The sequence below is a fragment of the Phaenicophaeus curvirostris genome, chromosome 20 (genome assembly GCF_032191515.1).
Source record: "Phaenicophaeus curvirostris isolate KB17595 chromosome 20, BPBGC_Pcur_1.0, whole genome shotgun sequence".
Lineage (NCBI taxonomy): Eukaryota > Metazoa > Chordata > Aves > Cuculiformes > Cuculidae > Phaenicophaeus > Phaenicophaeus curvirostris.
Window position 1 is genome coordinate 3,613,819 of NC_091411.1, and position 20,865 is coordinate 3,634,683.

The 20,865-nt window shown below is 57.3% G+C and overlaps 3 protein-coding genes across 4 annotated transcripts in view; 1 reads left to right on the forward strand and 2 right to left on the reverse strand.

Moving 5' to 3' along the window:
- Positions 1–20,865, reverse strand: part of WHRN (whirlin) — a 231,093-nt gene that overhangs the window by 73,488 nt on the left and 136,740 nt on the right. The gene's annotated exons all lie outside the window — the stretch shown is intronic.
- SLC31A2 (solute carrier family 31 member 2) lies at positions 1,049–6,915 on the forward strand. Of its 2 annotated transcripts, none has more exons than XM_069873650.1 (4): positions 1,049–1,137; positions 4,000–4,066; positions 4,960–5,128; positions 6,157–6,915. In XM_069873650.1, the coding sequence occupies exons 1-4, from the start codon at positions 1,132–1,134 to the stop codon at positions 6,323–6,325; spliced, it is 411 nt and encodes a 136-aa protein (XP_069729751.1). In that variant the 5' UTR covers positions 1,049–1,131; the 3' UTR covers positions 6,326–6,915. The 2 variants fall into 2 exon arrangements, with proteins under 2 accessions (XP_069729751.1, XP_069729752.1); XM_069873651.1 differs by lacking the exon at positions 1,049–1,137 and adding an exon at positions 2,955–3,452 and having other exon boundaries at positions 3,998–4,066.
- The window catches only part of NIBAN2 (niban apoptosis regulator 2), a 33,756-nt gene continuing 19,944 nt past the window's right edge, over positions 7,054–20,865 (reverse strand). Inside the window, exons 3-14 of the mRNA XM_069873648.1 lie at positions 19,378–19,506; positions 19,154–19,259; positions 18,190–18,357; positions 14,367–14,482; positions 14,176–14,280; positions 12,955–13,117; positions 12,334–12,521; positions 11,950–12,105; positions 11,253–11,369; positions 10,276–10,383; positions 10,080–10,191; positions 7,054–9,486 (exon numbers count right to left, since the gene is read on the reverse strand). Coding sequence (XP_069729749.1) covers positions 8,267–9,486; positions 10,080–10,191; positions 10,276–10,383; positions 11,253–11,369; positions 11,950–12,105; positions 12,334–12,521; positions 12,955–13,117; positions 14,176–14,280; positions 14,367–14,482; positions 18,190–18,357; positions 19,154–19,259; positions 19,378–19,506 — 2,688 coding nt within the window. The 3' untranslated portion in view covers positions 7,054–8,266. The remainder of the gene's footprint in view (positions 9,487–10,079; positions 10,192–10,275; positions 10,384–11,252; positions 11,370–11,949; positions 12,106–12,333; positions 12,522–12,954; positions 13,118–14,175; positions 14,281–14,366; positions 14,483–18,189; positions 18,358–19,153; positions 19,260–19,377; positions 19,507–20,865) is intronic.

Consider the following 20,865-nt stretch of genomic DNA (forward strand, 5'->3'; position numbering starts at 1 on the left):
GTCCCTGCTCTGTGGGGAACAGCAGCAGGAAGCCCCATGAACACGGCTGTAATGATGGGAGCAGGAGCTGGAGGGGAGGGTTGAAGTGTGGAGAGAAGTGAAAGTGAAACACTGCGAGTATTCAGGCCCCCTCTTTTCCTCAGGGATGCTGAGCCCCTCTGTGCCCTGGGGAGTGAGGGGGTAAGGAGTGGGGGTGGTCAGGCCCCCTTTTTCCTCAGGGATGATGAGCTCCTCCATGTCCCGATGGGTCAGGCTTCCTCTCTCCCCAGGGATGCTGAACTCCTCTGCACCCAGGAGGGTGTGTTGGACCCCTTCTTTCCCCGGGGAGCTCCACCGCATCCTTAAGGGTCAGGTCCCGCGTTCTCCAAGGATGCTGAGCCCCTCAACATCCCTGGGGGCTCAGGCTCCCTCTTTCCTCAGGGCTGCTGAGCTCCTCCGCACCCTGGAGAGCGTGTTGGACCCCTTCTTTCCCCAGGGACCTCCACTACGTCCCGAGGGGGTCAAGACCCTATTTCTCTAAGGATGCTGAGCCCCTCAACATCCCTGGGGGCTCAGGCTCCCTCTTTCTGCAGGATGCTGAGCTCCTCTGCATCCCGGGGTGGGTCGGGCTCCCACTTTCCCCAGGATGCTGAGCTCCTCCGCACCCCGGAGGGTGTGTTGGACCCCTTCTTTCCCCGGGGGAGCTCCACCACATCCCGAGGGGGTCAAGAGCCCTCTTTCCCCAGGGATGCTGAGCTCTTCTGCATCCTGGAGAAGGCTCAGGCTCCCTCTTTCCCCGGGATGCTGAGCCCTTCCACATCCCGAGGGGGTGGGGCACCCTCTTTCCTCAGGGATGCTGAGCTCCTGCACATCTCGGGGGGCGTGTTGGACCCCTTTCTTTCCCCGGGGAGCTCCACCACGTCCCGGGAAAGGTCGGTGTCCCTCTTTCCCCGGGGATGCGGAGCCGGGGAGGCGGTGCGGGAGGAGGATGCGGGGGGAGCCCGGCCCTCCCCGCCGCGACTACAGCTCCCGGGGAGCCCCGCGCCGCGCGTCACGGCTGCGACCGGCCGGGACGGGGCTCGCTGAGCTGCTCCGGGACGAGCGGAGCGGAGCTGCCCCCAGCCGCCCCGGGACGGGGTCCCCACCGCCGCCATGCAGGTGAGCCGAGCCGAGGGTCCTGGGACAGGACCCCGCAGCCTCCCCGGTTTGGGGGTAGGAGCATCCCTGCTCCAGCAAAGCGCCCCCCGAGACCCCCGCAGCTCCCTGAGGATGAGAGACTGCAGCATCACCCTTCACCCTGTCGGAGCTTCGCCCCGTTTCCCATTTCCCACGCTTCCCTTTCTGCCTCCGCTCCCCATTCCCCTGGGTTCTCATTCGCCCTCGTTCCCCATTTGCCCCAGTTTCTTGTTCACCCCCATTCCTGTTCATACCAGTTCCCTATTTGCCCCTGTTGGACCAGTTTCCCTCTTTGACTCTGTGCCCCTTTTGCCCCAGTTCCCATTCGCCCCAGTTGGCCGTTTCACAGAATCACAGAAAAACCAGGTTGGAAGAGACCCACCGGATCATCGAGTCCAACCATAAATATTAGTTCTTCATTACATTTCTTTTATTCACCCTAATCCTGAGGCGTATGTGCTTCATAGAGAACTTTTCTAGTTATCTACTAACTTTGTGAATACTTTATCATAGAATCACCAGGTTGGAAGAGACCCACCAGATCATCGAGTCCAACCATTCCTATCAAACACTAAACCATGCCCCTTAGCACTTTAGTTTGTCCCGGTCCCCGTTCATCCCAGTTCCCATTTGCACCAGTTCCCTGTTTGCCCCTATTCCCCATTCACCCTGTGCCCCTTTTGCCCCGGTTCCCTTGGTCCTTCGTTTGCCATTTGCCCCCATTCCTGTTTATACCAGTTCCCTGTTTGCCCCAGTCACCCAGATTCCCCCTTTGTCCTGGTTCCCAGTTTGCCGTTTGCCCCAATTCCCATTTGCCCCGATTCCCATTTGCCCCAGTTCTTGTTTCGCCCCGTACCTCAGCCAGCAGCGGTGGCTCCAGTGAGCTGTGCACAGGGTGGGCTGTCTGTCTGCCTGTCTGCTCCTCACACCCCTGTGTGGCCACGTCCCCCCCCACCCCAAGGACTCTTCATGCGCTGTCACGGGTGCAAGCTCACACCAGCAGGAGCTCACGGCATGGCCCAGGCCTTAAATCATCACTTGAAGCAGATTTGCTTTGTATTCTGAGCTCGGATTTGATGTTTAAGGCTACTGAGTCCCCATTTGCTTCGCAGCATCCCTGCGGGATCTAGAGGGTGGCTCACACCAGCTCCAAGGAGCATCCCGGTGTGGGGAAGCCTCCCCAGGCCACCGTGTCGCTAGTGTGGGGCTGCAGCTGGGGCTACCTGAGACACCGTCCTGCTTGCCACGCTGGTTTGCAAAGCAGGGGTCAGTGTGTGGCAGGAAGACAGCTTATCCCAACATGCTGGGCTGGGTGTCCCAGTTGGACCAGAGCAGCAGGTTGGGATGCTCCAGACAGACACCACGCAAACCTGCAGAACCCCCCAAAACTGCAGGGGGTTAAGCCATTAAACACCCGTTTTGTGCACATAAGCAGACCCAGCACAGGATGTTTTTCAGCAGCTCTGTTTGTTCAAACACTTGAAGGTGCAGAGGAGGAGCTGGGCGCAGCCTCTCCCAGGCACCTGCTGAATCACAGCCGTGTGGGCGGGTGGGTGAGGACAGGACCGTGCCCTCCAACCAGTAACCCTGAGCCTGTTGATTTGCATCACTCCCCTCTTGCAAAGAAGGCAGAGATTTTTAGCACGTTTGCAAACTGCATCTCACCCAGAGGGATGCTGACCCTCAGGAAGTCGCAGTATAGCGAGGGGCTGGTGGCCCAAGAAGCATCCTATGAGCCTCATGGCCATACTGGGTACCCAAAGGCTTCACCCTGGACTGGGAGAACCTGATGCAGTCAGGAGAATCTTCTGCTAGTTCCTTGGTCCTTAAAATAACGTTACCTCCTCCTCACATGGTGCTGCAGACTTGTGGGTGAAGCCTGCAGAGGAGAAATAGCTTCATTAAAAGGCTAATTATTGTGAATCTGGTGCCAAAGGAAGCTTAAAGGTGTGAGCCAATTACACATCTTAATGTGCTTTGGTGAGGAGCGACCAGAGGGTGTAATTAGAGCTCGTCTAGGTGGACACCCGGTTATTGGATGGTATTTCTGGCCAAAGCCCACCCGTCAGCCGCATCTGCTGGTGTCAGTAACGGTGGGAACGCGTGGCCAAAGCCAGGCTGGTGCAGCAGAGAAGAGGGCACAAGCCCTTCGAGTTCTACTTGGAAAGATCTGTGGAGACAGGGAGGAAGAAAAAAAGCCTGAATTCCACTTTTTGTGGCAAAACGGGTTGGTGGCCATGGCATCACTTCAGAAGAGATTAGTGATACTTGCTCCTCCTGTTTCAGGGTGATAAAGAGGGAGGGGCTGATGCCTTTGTAGGTCCTGGCAGCCCCAGGTCAGGTGGACAGGAGGCATCCCTGAAGGAGCTGCTGTTGGCTTTGGGTGAGCCCAGTGATGCAAGAGAAACCCCTGGAAGGCAGAGAAAAGGCTACGCTTCAGGTTGTGGACCATGTCCACTAGCCTCGGACTGTCTCCCATGGACCTTCCCTTCACGAATCTAGGTTAATCCTGGGCTTGTCAACTTGGCAGAGCTAAGCTCTGGCTTTTTCTTGCCAGAGCAGACGCAGGAGCTGCTGCTAGAGGTGAAAATTGTCCTGCTAGATGTCATGGGAATAGTTAAGCCTGGTCACCATGACTGTGACTTTCAGTGCAAGTTCCTCTTCCTGTTTCAGGAATTAGGGGAAAACATTGCTCCATTTGGTAAAACCCTGGCTGAGCGTCGTCATCGGGGCTCAGCCCTTCAGGGTGGTGGGTGCAGGGATCCTGAAGAAGCGGGTGCCCCATCCCAGTCTGCCCCATCACCCCAAGCTAGTTCCTAGCGCTTTCCTTGGCCTCTCTTCCAGATGTCCTTCTACTTCTCGGACACAGCAGTGCTGCTCTTTGACTTCTGGAGTGTCCACAGCCCTGCAGGTAGGCTGAAAACCTGAGACACCTGTCTGTCTGTCCATCTTCCACCAGTACTGTGCCCAGGAGGAGGGTTCAGAGCAGAGAAACAGTGCTGGTTTGCCTTTCTGGCAGGAGCGGCGTTAGCCAAGGGGCTGGGAGGGGGGAGCAGAGCAGGGCCCTCGCCCAGCATTGCTGCACTGAGGGGGTTGGAGCAGGGCTGTGATGGGTTCCACATGCCCCACAGCTCTGAGGGCACTGCCTGGATTTGACTGACCCTCTCCGACCCTCATGGGCGGTGCTGTGCCGTGGGGATGCTCCCAAGATGAGAGCAGTGAGCAGGGAGATGCAGGAGCCACCCCCCCTCCGCCCCCCATCTTGAAGCTTGCAAACACCCCTCAGATCACTCACTGATGGCTCATCTTCCTATTTTCTTTCACACTCTTTATTTTTCCACTAAATTACTGTCCCAGCATCATGTTTTAACTCCTACATTTTTGTGGAGTTGGTGCAAAGATGGTTATTTTTAGCAGAGCAGCCCCCTTCAAAAAAAATGCTTCCTAAGGGTGTTTTGGGGGGGATTTTATATCTCTAATCTCTATCTCTATCATCTCTACCTCATATCTATCTCTGTTTATATTTTTAGGGGGGATATTATAGGGAGAATTGAGCTAAATAAACCATTTCCCATTTCTTCACTATCCTGCTGCCTGTTGCTCCAGCCCAATCCCAATCCATAGACTAGGTTGGAGAGGTTGGAGAAGACCTTTGAGCTCATCGTGTCCCAGAGCAATCCATGCCCTCCCACTTATCCCATGGCTGTGCCCGAGTGCTCTGTGCTGGGACCCCTCCCCTGGTCCCCAGACGCCCCGACCCGGCGGTGCGGCGATGCCGGGCAGCAGCAGGGTGTTTCTCCGCAGGGATGGCTCTCTCGGTGCTGGTGATCGTGCTGCTCTCGGTGCTTTACGAAGCCGTCAAGATGGGCAAGGCCGTGCTGCTGCGGCGGGCGCTGCTGGCCGTGCCCCGCAGCCTCAGTCAGGAGTCGCTGGCGGAGCCGGAGCAGGAGGGCAACGACCCCACGCAGGGCAGGTACCGTGGGGTCCCCTCACCAGCGGGGCTTGGGGACTCGTGTGTGACCCCAGGCCAGGGCAGGAGGGGAGAACGGCTGCAAAGAGGCAGTTGTGGAGTAATAGGGGTATGTGTGCAGCCTCAAGAGGGGGTCATCCCACTCCCCCCCGGTACCTGGGGAGGGGTCCAGGGTGTTTTCCTGCTGTCTTAAATGCTCCTAGTCCCCCAGGAGCCGCTCTGGGTGCTGGACAGTACTTGTGGTTCAGGAAAGGGCACAAACCACCCAAGGAAGGCTGGCCCAGGCATTTCCTTCCCAGCACAAGCTCTGGGTGTTTCCTCTTGCATTTAATCCCAGACCATGCCCAAGGCTGCTTTTACTGCCAACCCCTTAATAATATCCTCCCAGTTCCTTCGGAGCAGGACAGAAGAAATGGGACAACACACAGTGATCAATATGATCCTTGTGAAGCCATTTAATCAAAGTTCTTAACACATTTTATACCTTAGCTGAAACAAGCCATTGTTTTGCAAGCTGATTTGACAATTCTCCATTAGCAACAAGTAATCATTAGTTACAATACATTATTATATTTTCCCATGAGAAACAGCTATGTGAGCATTTCAGTCTACAAACTGATAGACTACGAAGTAACAAGTCAAGGACTACCGAGGAAAGCTTCCCCTGAGAAATGAGAGGAGTACAAGGCAGAACAACTCTCTATTGTTGCAAAGAGAAACCTTGAAGACAGTGTGTCATTTACAGCAGCTGCTTCTTCTGCAAAGTTAGCTTTAATTCTGGTGCAAAACTGTGAGGCCTTATGCTAAGGTGCCTTTATTTCATTTAGCATAAGCTGCTCAGTGCTTGGGGTGCTCATTAAATGTCCTCTGGTTCGTAACCATCCATCAGGATTTCCCCCCTAAGTTGCTGTTTGCAGCCCGCATCCCTCTCCCTACTCTCCAAATCATCTCTGGCCACTATGGGGTGTTGGGAAGGGGAGATGCCAGCTGCCTCCATCCCTCCCTCATGGGTTTTCCTCCTTCTTCCACAGGTGGTTTCGGTACCATGTTGGCCAGACGCTGTTCCACGTGGTGCAGGTGGTGCTGGGCTACATGGTGATGCTGGCCGTGATGTCCTACAACGCCTGGATCTTCCTTGGGGCCATCGTGGGCTCCACACTGGGCTATTTCGTGGTGTACCCCCTGCTCGGCCGGGGCTAGGCAGCCCTCCTGGGATGGTGGGCAACGTGCTCCATGCCTCCTGCTACGTTGTCGGAAATAGCTGCTGTCACCTCTGCTGGGTCTGTCCTTGTCCCCATGCTCTGCAGGATGCAGCACGCAAGGGTTTGCTCTGCAGGGACCCTCAGTGTTGGCCCAACCCAGGGGAAGGGCAGCCTGGTGGTCAGCGTGCTGCTGCCACTATCACCGTACTCAGCTGGTGGCTGTCCCCCAGCTCTCAGGGAGCTTTGACTGGGTGATGGTGGGGGGGATGCTGGATATTTCCTTTCCCCATTGCTTTTTGGAGGGAGTTCATCCTGGCTGGAACAGGCATGGACCTGCTGGGGAAGGGGACACACTGGGGACAGGCACCCCTGCCCTCCTGCACCGACCTCTCTTCACATAGTGCCTTCTGGGGATAAGGGGGGGTCCTGCTGCCCCCCTCCCCGCCCACCCCCGTCACGCAGTGCTTCAGGGGTGGGCTCAGAGCAGCCCCTGCGCCATCCCTGTGGCTGTGCCGAGGGGACGTTGCTGCTGCGGGTGCCTCTTGCTGCTTCCTCGGGACACCCCTTTTAATAAAAATCATCTCAGCCGTGGGGCTCCTGGCTAGTGTTGTTGCCGAGACCTCGGGACGTCACCCGCCCCATACCCAGCGCTGCCCTTCAACCACAGCCCAGGGGAGTGGGTCAGGAATAAGGACAGGATCAGGAATAAGGACAGTCACCTCTGGCTTTAAATAAAGCTTTTCCATTTTATTAATTATTATAAGCATATTTTAAAACATTTGTATAACTTTCTTAATAAAATATCCTGGAAGAGCCAAGTTTTAAGTTCCCAAAGCAAGGCACTTTGGGGGCGCCTCCCCGAGCGGGTTAGGCTGGGCACCCCCCTTCAGAGGCAGAAACGGTGGCACCTAAAATACAGGTGAGGGTGCTGGGCCCTGCTCCGGGCACGCACACGCAGGTTCCCACACTGAGTTCTGCCACCCCCTCTGACCAGCTCTGCGGCTATTTTAACGTCTCTGTGGGCAGGGCTGCCAGCAAACCACTCCTGAGGCACCAGCCTGACCATCACTGCGGGTACCAAAACCTGCAAAGCCCGGGAGCCGGAGGAATCCATGCATAGTGCTGGGGAGCTCCAGAGGGCGAGAGCTGGGATGCCTCCCCTGCATAACGACCCTGAGCCTGCAGGCAGCCCAGTCCTGCCAGGCAGGAGTGAGAATTCTACCTTCTCTCTAAGTTTTGACTCTGAACTTAAATAGCTGTTAGAAGACCTTGGGGTGAGGGTGGCCAGGGGTGGGCACTGGGTGCTGCAAGCCCAGTGTGGCTGCTCCGAGCCCAGTGGGGGTTCTGTGTGTCCAGCGTGGGTGCTCCAAGCCCATGCCAGCCCCAGCACTTGCCCCAGCAGCAGCAGCTCAAGCCACCCTGTTGCTGGATACTTGCCCCTGGCCACCATCAGGTTTTCCATCGTCCCCCCCCAACTCCCACTGGCACTCCCAGAGCCGGCTGGGTGGGATGGCAGTGGGCAAGGCTCCCAGGACTCCCCTGGAGGGGCAAGGGACAACTTGGGGACAGCTGGGAGCATCCCACACCCATCCACAGCAGGGACAGTGCCCCCACCCCACTTGTGCTGGGAGGGGGCACAGATAAAGCATCTCTTCAGTAGAAAAGAAGAAAATAAGGCAGAAGGACAGAGCAGAGTGCAGGGGGTGCCCCGTGCCGGGCTGGGGGCCTCCCCCAGTCTGACCCAGTAACACCATTTGGCTGTGGCCAGCCCTGCGCAGCGGCGACCCCCCCAGCAAGGCAATAAGGTCTCGGTGGTTCCCATCCCATCCCCTCCCTCTTCCGCAGCGCTGCTCTCATCCCCAGCAGCCCAGCAGGTCCTATTCCCCCTACCCCAACCCCCGGTGACAGCAGGGCCAGTCCATGGCAGCAGGGCTGGGGGCTAAAACTCGGTCTGGGCCCCCTCACCGCTCTCTGTCATCCCCGTGGAGTGCCGGGGGCTGCACTCGCCGCCCGGGAAGGCCACCTCCTCACCTGTCTCCTTGTCACTGGGCTGGTGGCAAGCTGCCCTGGCAGGTGGTGATGGGGCCTCCGCTCTGGGTGTGGGTGATGCTGGTGTGGCACAGGGCATCCTGGTCTCTGATGGGACATCAGCTTCGGGCATGGGTGATGCTGGTGTGGCTTGAGGCATCCCAGCCCTGGAGGGGACATCAGCTCTGGGTGGAATTGATGCTGGTGCGGCATGTTGCACACTGGCCCCTGATGGAACATCAGCTCTGGGAGCAGGTGCTGGTGGTGCGGTGGGGGACATCCCAGCCCCTGATGGGACATCATCTCTGGGAGCAGGTGCTGGTGGTGCAGTGTGGGACATCCCAGCCCTTGATGGGACATCAGCTCTGGGAGCAGGTGCTGGTGGTGCGGTGGGGGACATCCCAGCCCCTGATGGGACATCAGCTCTGGGAGCAGGTGCTGGTGGTGCGGTGGGGGACATCCCAGCCCCTGAGGGTACATCAGCTCTGGGAGCAGGTGATGGTGATGCAGGGTGGGACTTCCCACACGCTGGTGGAACATCAGCTCCAGGCATCGTTGGTGCTGGTGTGGTGTGGTGCACACCAGCCTTTGATGGTACCTCGGCTCCGGGTGATGCCGGCACAACACGCTGCACCCCATCGCCCTTGCTGGCTGGACCCTGTGGGTGGACATCACCCGGGACAGACCCCGCTGACACCACCTCCTCCTCGGTGGCACCGCTCTCCCGCGTGGCATCGGTACCGTTCGTCAGCTGTGCCTCCTCAATGCCATCCCCGAGGCTCTCTTTCGCCAGCGCCTCCCGGATCGCCTCCACCCCACCCGGGGAGCTCGGAGGCACCCCAGGCTCCGGTTCCTCCAGCTCCCGTCGCTCCGGGGAGCTGGGCTGCAGCAGCGCCTCGGTGCCCACCTCGTAGGGCAGGACCCCCTCGTCGTCTTGGATCACCGACACCACTTGCTTGGCTCTGCGGCGCTTGTCGGCGGGCGGCTCGGCCTCGGGCTGCCCGCTGTACTCCTCGCCCCAGTCGATGGGGACGCCCTCGCCCAGGAGGTGCAGGTTGGGATCGCTGTTGTGCATGACCATGCTGTCGCGGTACAGGTTGTGTTTCCGCTGCACGGCCGCCTCCTTCACAGCTGGGGGCACCAAGAGAGGTGTCAGATTGGGTTGGGGACACAAGGCAGCACCTCCAATGCTCCCAGCCCCTGCCTTGGGTGTGGGGTGAAGGGAGAGGTGTCTGGAGCTGGGCAGAGGGCTCAGCATCCCACCCACCACCCAGCCCTGCCAGGGGGACAGCCAGGTTGGGGAAGATGCTCTAGGTAGAGCTCTCAGCACCCTGCATGGGGTCACCCCCTCATCACACAGGCCCAAGCACCCAACACAAGGTCATTCCCCCTCATTTAGACCCCAGCACCCTGCTTGGATGGTCCCCTTCCCTTCTATGGTCCCCAGCATAGGTTCAGCCCCTTCTTCTTCAGCCCCTGGCACAGGGTCAACCCCTCCTCCTTCAGACCCCAGACCCCAGCACAGAGTCCCCCCTCCTTCCACAGCACTCAGCACAGGGGCACTCCTCCTTGTTTACCCCTCAGCACCCTGCTTGAACCACCCTTTCCTTCTCTAGTCCCCAGCACCCAGTATGGGCCCTCCAGGTGCTGCTCAGCTTCTCTCTCTCCACCCCCAGGACTCAGAGCTGAGTGGGTCCAGGTTCCCCAGTGCTGCAGAGCTCTACCTTGCATGATGTCTTTCATCACCGACTGCAGCACGACCTCCTCATAGGTGTTCTCCACCAAGATGAAGCTGGCGAAGTCCTCAAAGATCAGCTCCTGAAACCTGGCCAACTCCTGCCACAGGGGAGAGGTTGTTCAGCCAGGGGAGAACGAGAGGCAGGGTCCTTCCCCCTCCCAGCCCAAGCTTTCACCTCTTACCCCCTTGCAGGTGGGTGCCAGCTTTTTCAGCAGGAAGGGGATGGTGATCTGCAGCAGGGCCTCCCTGAAGAATTTCTTCCTCACCGTGCTGCTGTCGTAGTCATATTTCTGCAAAGTGAGCGAGACAGCAGCCCTGGGTCAACGAGGGCTGCGGGCTGGGAGCAACTCAACCCTGTGGGTTGCCCCCATCAACCCATTTGCAGGGGCATCAGCAGGTCCATCTGCCCCTCACAGCCTTCTCTCCAGATGGTTCCTGAGGTGCCCGAGCCCCAGCAGGAGGCAGCTCTTCCATCGCTGTTTCCAGAGGGGGTTTGGGCCAGTTTGAACCCCAAGTGGCTTTTACAGAGGTGCGTGAGGTCAGAGGGGACCCGGCGCCTCCAGCTGATTTCCCACTTGCCTGCCCCACATCCCAGCAAAATGCATGGCAAGTTGGATATAACACAGAACCTCATTGAATCACAGAATGGTTTGGGTCGGAAGGGGCTTCAAAGCCCATCCAGTACTACCCTCTGCCATGGGCAGGGACACCTCCCACTGGATCATGTTGCTCAAAGCCCCATCCGAGGACACCCTGAACACCTCCAGGGATGGGGCTGCCACCACTGCTCTGAACAACCTGGGCCAGGGCCTCACCACACTCATCACAACAAATTTCTTCCTAATGCCTGATCTAAATCTTCCCCCTTCCAGTTTAAAGCCATTCCCTCTCACCCTATCACTCCACATCCCTGTAAAAAAGTCCCTCTCCATCTTTCCTGGAGCCCCTTTCAGTACTGGAAGCTGCCCTAAGGTCTCCCTGGAGCCTTCTCCTCTCCAGGCTGAACAACCCCAACTGTCCCAGCCCGTGCTCATAGCAGAGGTGCTCCAGCCCCCCAGAAGACTTTTGTTTAGATGGGTGTTGTCACTCCTGTCCTCCTCCCCAGGCTCCTGGCCCTTGGAATAAGACTACTGAAGGTCCTCCACCCATCGCCACTCACCTTGAGCACCCTCTCAAGGATGCGCTGGATGGACTTGCACAAGTCGTCTTTGCCCTGCAGCTTCCCCAGCTCCTGATGGAGCAGCGTCTCGAATGTGTACACGGCATCATCCATTTGCTGTGAGGAGAAGCAGGCAGTCAGCACGGGGCAGAGGACGGACACCCAAAGGGACCCACCGTGAGGGTGGGCAGAAGGCTTTTTGAGGGCCACACTCAGATGAGCCTTCAAACTGGCAAGGTCCTCAGCATGGCATCCACCCTGAGGATCAAGGGTGCTGGTGGAAGAAGCTGCCCAAAGGTGGTTTGCACACACCTCTTCTCCACTCTACTCCAGGTTTGGCTGGATCAGGCCCCAGAACTGGGCTACTGGCCTTGCTGGTGCTAGTGGGCTCAGTGGCAAAGGAGCAGCTGTGCCACGATGCCCAAGCCTGGATGATGAGTCCATGCTGGAAGAGTGGTCCCTGCTGCTTCCCACCCGCAGGCTCCCTCCCTGCCTGGGCTCCCAACCAAAGGGGATGGGCAGACCCGTCCCACACCCTTAGCTGGGTGCCAACAACATGAAAGTCCCTGAGACAGGAAACAACCCAGCCAAATGTCTGCCTGGGATGGATCAGCTTGGGTTCCCAACTATGCATCCGCTCCCTAGACCACTGTTCTCAGCCCAAGGGAATACGGGAGGACCCTGGTCCCCACCCCACCTGTCTCATGTGGATCTGGGCCCTCTGCTTGAAGACAGATGTGCTGGAGACATCGAATCGCTGCTGCAAGCCCTCCAGTTTCAGTTGGTCCATCTTCTCATAGCACGACTGCATCTTGACCGGATGGAAGGCCAGGTGGGAAAGCTTCTCCATGTACTGGGGACAAAGCCAAGCTCAGCAGGGAAGGACAGCCTCTCCATGCACTCAGGGCTGGGACATGCCACCCCACACCAGGCACAGCAGTCTGCACCACTACATGAGCTTCATTCCCACATATCTTCTCAATCCAGGGTCCTCCAGTGCCATCTGCATGAAACGTGGCAGCAGGACTGGCCCTACTGCACCCAAGCCCAATGGCCAGCAAAGAATATCACCAGGTCTCACCTCCACCAGCTTCTCCAGGCCACCCTCATTGACGATGTTCATGTTCATGTCCGTCACCTCCTTGAAGAACACCTCCCGCACCTCAGCAAAGCCCTGGCTCGTGGGTGTCATCAGGGCCTCCAGGATGGAGGAGATATAGGGCTGGACATGATTACGGACGCAGATCTCCGCTTTTGGGAGGACAAACGCTGGGCACAAAGTGGGAGTAAGCATGGTGAGGCTCCTCCTTTGCCTTTCCAGCTCTGCAAATCAGGTCATAAACCCACCCTCGGGAGAAGAACCTGCTCCTCTCTCCAGACCCCTCCAGGAGAGTTCTCTAAGACTTGTAGGGCAATGCAAAAGGTTCTTGCAAGGGTCTGTATTGGATCTGTTCCTCTCCCAGTGCCTTGATGGGGGAGGTCACTGCCCACCTTGTGTCCCACCTCCTGGGGCAATGCCCATGAGGATGTGCACCCTGCTCATCCAGCTGCTGGCATCTCCCCAAGGCTCCCCAGGTCATGCTGGCAGGAGCCACCCTGCACCCCAGGACCAGCCACACCTTGGGGAGACAGTGGTGATGCCACGCCAGGAGGTGGTCATGGACACAGCTACACACACCCATGTCTCCCCTCAGGGCTGTACCTCGGATCTTGCTGGCCAAGTGCTCCTTTGAAGTGATGATCTGGTCCATGTCCGTGCGGATGGTGCTCTCCATCTGGGGCCGCCCCTGTTCGCACTTGGCTGTCAGTGCATCATACTGGGCTTTGGTCTGCTCATAGACCATCCTATAGACAGCATCTGAGATCTGGCAAAGTAGAGATGGGATGGTCATTGTTAGTTCCCCCAACACCTCCTGCTGCCCCTGCCAACCATCACCTCCAGTACTAGACACATGCAGGACCTGCCAAGCCTTCACCCGTGCCCTGACTGGACCTCTCCTCACAGCCTGGCAGTAGACATTCCACAGCAGGGACGCCCTCAGCTGGGTGAGATCAAGCCCCCCAGAGTGCAGAAGCTGCTCTGAAGTGGTACCCAAAGGGCACAGAGCTGAGTAGTGTCTCCTCCAGCCAGTGTGCACTAGGTAGGTTTAGGGATGCTGCAGGTCTGGGGATGCTCATGGTCCAGGGATGTTGGGTGTCCGGGGATGCTGGTGGTCTAGAGATGCTGGATGATCAGGCAGAAGAGCTGCTGAACTTATTTGAAAGCCGTGCCCTGTCTAGGATCTCCAGAGCCAATCCCACGAGCAGAATGGAGCCACTTGCTGAGGCTTCACACTCACTTTACAGTCAAACACCAAGATTTTGGGTCTGATGGAAGGCAGAGCCACCTCCCACCCTTCCCTTAGGCTTCCCAGCTCTGCAGCTAAAACCACAGCTACTGAAAAAAGCCCTGTTTGTATGTTTTTAGCCTGCTCCAATGAGTCTGGTGGCAATTATCTATCAGCTTTTAATGTTTTACCAAGGCAGTTTTGCAGAGCCCTTGGTCTTTCGCAAGGCTTTGGGCCAGATTTAGCCTGCACTGCTCTAAAAACAGCTCGCTAAATATAGCCAGGGCTTCACTCTGGGGCTGGGCTTCCTCCTGTTTGCTTCCTTCGCCCCAGGGACGCGCCAAGCGCAGACAGGGATGGGCAGGGCTGCTCACAGGGGCACAACAAGGAGCTTTAAAAAGCTGCAGTGGAGAACAAGGACGGTTTCTTTGGCAGGGGCCAGGAGAGGGGGACACGCCGGGGGCGGCGCTGGCAGCGACAGGCAGGAAAGCCAGCAGGCACCCAGACCAGCTGGAAAGGAGACAGCAGCGCGTCCTCCAAAGCAGGGGCAGCGCAGGCAGGTGATGATGTTGTCCCTCCTCCAGCAGCTCCCGTACCTGGATCCAGGTCCGCTGGCGCTCCTGAGCCTTGCCCTTCAGCCGGGGGCCGATGGTGGTCCTCAGCTCGGGGAGCAGCTCCTCCATCACCAGGTTGCTCAGGACCTGCAAAGGCAGGAGGCGTTAGGGACGCTACTCAGCCCACACCCCTCAATCCCAGCCTCAGTTTGGGTGGGGGGACGGGTCCTCACCTGGGTTTCAGTGCCGCAGAGCATGTCCCAGGTGCCGTACTGCTCCTTGGACTGGCGGTACATGCGGATGGCATCTGTGAAGGCTGGAGCCTCCACTTTGGAGTCCTCAGAGATTCCTGGGGAGGAGATGGAGGAGGACGAGTGAGCAGCCTCGCATGGGGAGACAGGGGCAGCTCAGCAGCCTCTCTAACAACGTTCACAGTGGGTCCCCCGTGTTCCCCACACCCTCAGACCCACACAAGGAGCCTAGGGCTGTCACCGGGACACAAGGTCCCTGTATCTGACTGGGTAGGGGCTGAAGACCCCCAGACCCTGGCTGGAGGCAGTTCCCACTCTGTGCACAGGCTGGACAAAGGGCAGGGACCCAGGAGCAGAGGTTCAGCAATCTCAGGGTTGGGGGGGGTCAGTGACCCAGGATGGTGCATGGGGACTCAGGGGCTGAGCGAGCCCCAGTGGCACAGCAAGAGGAGGGGCAGCAAGCCCTGATGGTGTATGGGGACTCAGAGACCAGGTGAGCCCTGGTGGCATGGCAGGAGCAGGGGCTCGGCAGGATGGGGGGTTCACTGACCCCCATAGCTTCATGGGGACCTGGGGGCTCGGCAGGAGCTGATGGCAAAGCAGGGGCTCAGAAGGATTGGGGGCTCACTGACCCCCAATGGCGTATAGGATCTCACAAGCCCACCAGCACCACAGGACTGGGGAGCATGGGGACCCTTAGCAGGGGGCTGGATGCTCAGAGCCACGTCCCATAGAGAGGAGGAGATGGGGCAGTGGGCAGGCAGGACAGCCCAGGAGCCAGCTGGCACATGTCCCATGCATGTCTCTGCCTTCTCCCAGCCTCTCCAGGCTCCAGCTGTGGAGGCGCCTGCCAGCCGGAAAGAAACATGTCTGGGAGCAGACACCCCTGGCACCCTTCTCCATGTCTTGATCCTGGCAGGATGGGAGGCAGGATGGAACCAAATCCAAGGTGGCCTCATGGTTCAGGATCACAGAATCACAGAATGGTTTGAGTTTGAAGGGACCTTAAAGCCCAGTTCCACCCCCTGCCATGGGCAGGGACACCTCCCACTGGATTAGGCTGCTCCAAGCCCCATCCAACCTGGCCTTGAACACCTCCAGGGATGGGACAGTGGCCACTTCCTTGGGCATCCTGGGCAAGGGCCTCATCACTCTCATAATGGAGAATTTCTTCCTAATGTCTAGTCTAAATCTTCCCCTCTCCAATTTAAAGCCATTAATTGGATCTCCCAGCAGAGCCACCCTGCTCGGAGGGTCCCAGCAGCATCCCTGCAGCAGAGACAGTCACGGCACATCCCCAGACCTCCCAGCAAGCCATCGTCCTGGAGAGAGGCAGCCAGGGGTGGTTTCTCCCTTCCCAGGAGGTTCCAGCCTAATGAGCGGATCTTTTCCAATGCACACAGATTTTTCTAAGATGACTACATTTAACTCCAAGCCTAAGCAGCTTTTCCGAAGGAGGAAGAAAACACTGAGAAAGTGGTGTCTGACCCTTTCTCAGTGTGAGAAGAAGCCAAAGCAAGGCTGAGCTTTCAGGGGCCAGTTCTTCTCCATCCAGGGCTCCCTGCAGCTCAGCATCACCAGCCTGGAACGGGATCCAGTTCCCCACTGGAGCCACTACAGCCAAATCTCATCCTCCAAATCATGCAGGGTGGGATTTGCCCTCTGAGAAGCCACCTGCATCTGCCCCAGCAGGGTCACTCCTCCCTGGCCGAGCAATGCTCTACCTCAACCTCTTTGAAGTCCACCCTGCTCGCAGTGCAGGATAATCTGCTCTTGCCAGGGGAATGATGTTGAAGAAGAAATGGGAGCTTGAAACTGCCTTTTTTCCCCCAAAATGGAGCTGAACAGGGCAGCCTGCCCAAATTAAAGGGCAAGAACCAGCAGGACGGGCACTGCTCCAGCCTCGCCTGTCACCATAAAGGGCAAGGGACATTCTTGGAGCAGCCAAGGGCACCCAGGCACTGGAGAAACCAGGCTGGAAACCTCCAGTGTGAGGAATGATGTCTCTGGGCCTTACAGAAGAGCTAGTGTTATAAAAATACAGTCTTAAAAAGGGAGGTGAAAATTCCCACACTAATCACAACCGGAGGCAGAAACAGAGCCTCTAATTTAGGGGAAAAAAAAATAAATTGCTTGACAACAACAAAAGAGCTTTCATGGGAATTGAAACAGTATCCCAAAGCAAGAGAAATGAGGGACAGAAACAGAGCTCAGGAGGGAAAAATTAACTCACAGGGAAAGCAGGAACGAAGCAGCCCATGAGGGCTGAGCCTTCCCCGGGTCACTGCCCACCCCGGGAAGTGTTTTCATCACATGCTGAGGAGAAGATTTAATGGCACAAGCCCTGGCTGGCAAGCAGGGACGGTGGAGGGGCTCAGCAACCTTGAGGGTGGGGAGGCCCTGGCCCAGGTTGCCCAGAGAAGTCCTGGCTGCCCCATCCCTGGAGGGGTTCAACACCAGGTTGGATGGGGCTAGGAGGGAGTGTGTGGGAGGTGTTCCTGCCCATGGTAGGGGGTGGAACTGGATGGGCTTTGAGGTCCCTTCCATCCCAAACCATTCTATGATTCTATGATCTTTTTCTCCTGCTGCAGCTCCCAGCAGCTGTCAGAGGAAAATGCAAGACAATTAAATCAATATATTGCCTTTTTCTTACTGTAAGAGGTTGATTCCTCTTTCATTAGGAGCTGGTTTTGCTCATAGTGCCCTGGCTTTGTGGAAACAGCCAGCAAGCACATAGGTACCAGAGGGCTGAGCTGCACGCAGCAGTGATGCTCCAGCAGCATCCCAAGGGAAAGAGCAGCTGTGGGGGACACACACACTGCACCAGCCCCCGCCAAAGGAGCCCAAGTCCCGGCTGGGCTGTGGGATACGCTCATCCCAAGGAGCTCAGATGGCCCCAGCTCACTACCAGTGCATGGATGTGCTCTGCAGCGAGGAACACCAAAAGGAAGGGCAGGAGCAAAGTTTTCAGGTTTAATCTCAGATAGGAGGATGGAGACACACATTGAAAACCAGGCTCTGGATCCAGCCCCATTATTCTGCTTCCTAAACAGTAGCTCTGGCAACATCTGGGCTACACACGGCTCCCATGAGTGAAAGAAACGCAACAAAAAAAGGCAGCATCGCTCTTTGCCCACTGAAAGACCTGATTTTGAGCAGGTTTCTGTTCTGGCACCTCCTTCACCAAGAAACTTCTCACCATCTGAGGCACTGCTGGGACCTGGGTCTCAGCCCAGGAGAGCACAGGCCACAGCCAAGCAGGAAAATCATGTTTTCCTGCCAGAGTATCGCTGACATGGGAAGCAGGTCCTGCCTCCACCCCAGTCCCTTGCAGCCCTGCACCCTCTCTGTCCTCGCTCCCTGGAGCCCAGGCGGTGCCAGTAGTGTGGGGAGCAAGACAGTGAGGCTTGGAGTTCTGATGACTTTATTTACCAAATACTTTCTACCTCAGGGTGGAAAACAGGCATCAGAGCACCTCTTGAGCCAGGCTCCATGCTGGCTCCTGCAAACGCTGCCTGCCCTGGTGCAGGCATCACATTCCTTATGGGCATCGGGATGAAGCCGGGTACAGGGGTGCTTGGGGCGGGGGGATGGATCCCTCCTGCTCCCCACCCTCACTCAGAGAGAGGATGAGAAAGTCAGTGATGCTCAAGAACTCCCGTCCAACTGCTCCTCTTGACCTCCAAATCATTCCCTTTGGCCCCAAACCCAACCCAACCACCGCAGAGTCCTCAACAGCCTCTTTGGAGCCGGAGGTCGATGATCTCCCCACCAGCAGTCCCTGTGTCCCCCAGGCATCACTCACCGTTGTTGCAGTGTCGGACACAGTCCTGGAAAACTGCTCGCCACTTCTCCTGCTCCTTGCCCGTCATCACACAGAAGTAATAGTGCCGGGCGTAGGGGTGCCAGAGGATGAGGGGGAAATCCGTGGGGCACTTCAAGATGGGGGAGTGCCCTGATTTAGGTGTCACCCCTGCAAGGGGGGAGAGGACGTTTTGAGGAGGGGATGGGGCAGGACACAGGGTTGGGGATGTCCATCTCAGAGCTAGGGGTGCAGCAGGGGCACACAAGACCCCTTGGCTCCTTCCCAGTGCCTTTGCTTTGAGTTCTACCAAAAACACGAGGTAAAAAGTGGGCAAAGAGCCTCATTCTTCCAGAAAGGAACTCAGAAGTGAAAATTGATTACAAAGTGTTTAAAAACATCATCCTTCCGAGGGCGAAGCACTCCCCAGAGCTGCTGGCCTGACCCTGCTGCTGTTGTGCCCACGGCCTGAGCTGGCAAAGGTCTCATTGCCCTTCACGAGCTCTTTCAGCAGCTCCCTGACCTTTAGAGATTCAGGGCAGGAGGTCAGACAGTGGGGTGGTGGTTGGTCCTTCTGAGAATCTGGATGGAGGAACAGGAGCTACTGCCTTCATCCAGCGCACCACGGGAAAGGGAGGTGGGAGCAGCTTGGGGCAGCTCTCAAAGAGCCACAGACACTTTTTCCATCCACCCCTGGCAAGAGCCAAGCAGCAGACACAGACTGCACTCTGCACCCCATAGGAGGAATGAGGCTGTTCTCCTTGCCTACAACCCCACACTCTGAAACCACTCCTTCCAGAAGGTCCTCAGGGATGTTACACCCCAAAACCACCCCTTCCAGAAGATCTTTAGGGATGCCATACCCCAAAACCACCCCTTCCAGAGGTCCCCAAGGCATGTCCAGCACCATGGGAGCACAGGGAACCCCAAGTATCCTTCCTCACCCCTAGCTACCAGGACCACTCACCAGGTAGGCTGCTGTTCACCAGTTCCAAATACTGGTCCACAGAGGTGAGGATCTTGTAGCCAGCACTGTTGATGAGTACACGGGGTGATAGATCCCGCTCATAGGCCTGGGCAGAAAAAGATAGTCATGGATGATAGGAAGCATGGCCATGCCACCACAGTGATGGGGTGTCCCCCTTTGAAGCCATGCCCACCAGTGATGGGCAGAAGTGTGATGCTCCTCACCAGTTTGTTCTCGTAGAGGACCAAGCCATAGTTGTGTGGGACCACGCAGAAGCGGTTCCTCCACTTCTTATTCTCCTCGATGTACTGGAAGAGGTTGCCTGAGTAGATGACATGGTCTTCCAGTGGGACCTGCAAGGAGGAGATGTGGCTTGGAGGGACAGGGAGGGGGAAGCTTGGCAACCCAACATGCTATAGCCACAGGGAGCTGAGCACGGGGAGCTCAGTAAGGTCTGCTCATGGTGGTTTGGGTGGGGCTTTCTGCACTAGGGCTATGTGGAGGTTGCCCAAGTTCCCCATTGGATTATTTCCTACAACGTCGCAAGTCTTGTTGCCTGAATAGGTGTGTCTGGGTGACAACCTTGAGGGGTACCACATGCACAGCCCTAGAAAACCTCAGAGGGGCTGCTCATATGGCAGCAAAGTTATATGTGGTGGTGTTCACCATAGTGGTCATAGTTCATGATATCTCCTTCCTGGGAGATAAGCCAAGACTCAGCTGAGCAACCTGAGCCCACTTGGCCAAGCGGCAGGTTGGAGCAGAGCCCTCCAGCAGAGCTTCCCAACCTCAACTTCCCCAGCTTGGAGCAGGCAGAAGCATGTGTGGTACTGCTCAGTAGTGGCCATCAGCCAGAAGATCCTGCCAGGGCCAAGCTGAAGATGGCAGGAACCTTTGCATGGTCTCCAGATGGGACATGGAAGAGAAGCACGAAGTCACCCTGTATAGCCCAGCACGAGACAATTCTTAAATGACTTGGACATCATGAGGACCAGTGACAGAACAGTCTGAGGACATCTCACGTCCTTGAGAACCACCCCCCAAGCTGAGCAGCCCCACACTGGCTCTTCTGCGCCTTTTGGCCTGCAGGCCGGCAGCTTTTTTCGCCATACCAAACACAAGCCAGTCGAGCGAGCCAAGAATCTATCCCAAGAATTTTTATGATCCCAGGAACATAAACAAGAGCCGAGAGCTCCTGTGAGGATTGGAGCGTGCGGCAGCCGCCTCTCCTGCCATGGCCACCCACCATCCACCACGGTGGCCATCAGGAGGGACCAACCAGGGCTTGGGTCGCACCACGCAGCCAGCAGAAGGACCTTTCCCTCTCCTCTCCCTGCTCTGTCCATCTCCTGGTTCACAGGGGCCTCCCCCAAGCCCTCATCACTCCCCAGCCCCACACCCCCTTGGGAGGTAGGAAGATCTGAGTGCAGTTAAGCTCAGCAAAACGGCTGACAGCACCTTGCTGCTCCTCTCTGCTTTCCAAAGCCCTTAGAAGGGGGAGAAGAAAGCACAAAGCAAGTCCTGCAGGGCTGAGGGACAGTAGGAGGGATGAGAGCCTGAACTCCAAGGCCACCAGCAGGGATGGAGACCGACAGGTGGTGCCAGCTCTGGAAGTCCCCATCAGCATCTCAGCAGAGTGGCTCATCCAAGGAGAATCAGCCCATATAAACCAGTTCAAAACTGCTGCTGGAGGAAGATGAAGCCACCGAGAT

Bases quoted from the DNA above. Each gene is read 5' to 3' on its own strand.
- SLC31A2 (XM_069873650.1), top strand. The intron at 4,067-4,959 runs GTAGGCTGAAAA...GTTTCTCCGCAG, and splicing joins GAGTGTCCACAGCCCTGCAG to GGATGGCTCTCTCGGTGCTG. The intron at 5,129-6,156 runs GTACCGTGGGGT...CTTCTTCCACAG, and splicing joins AACGACCCCACGCAGGGCAG to GTGGTTTCGGTACCATGTTG.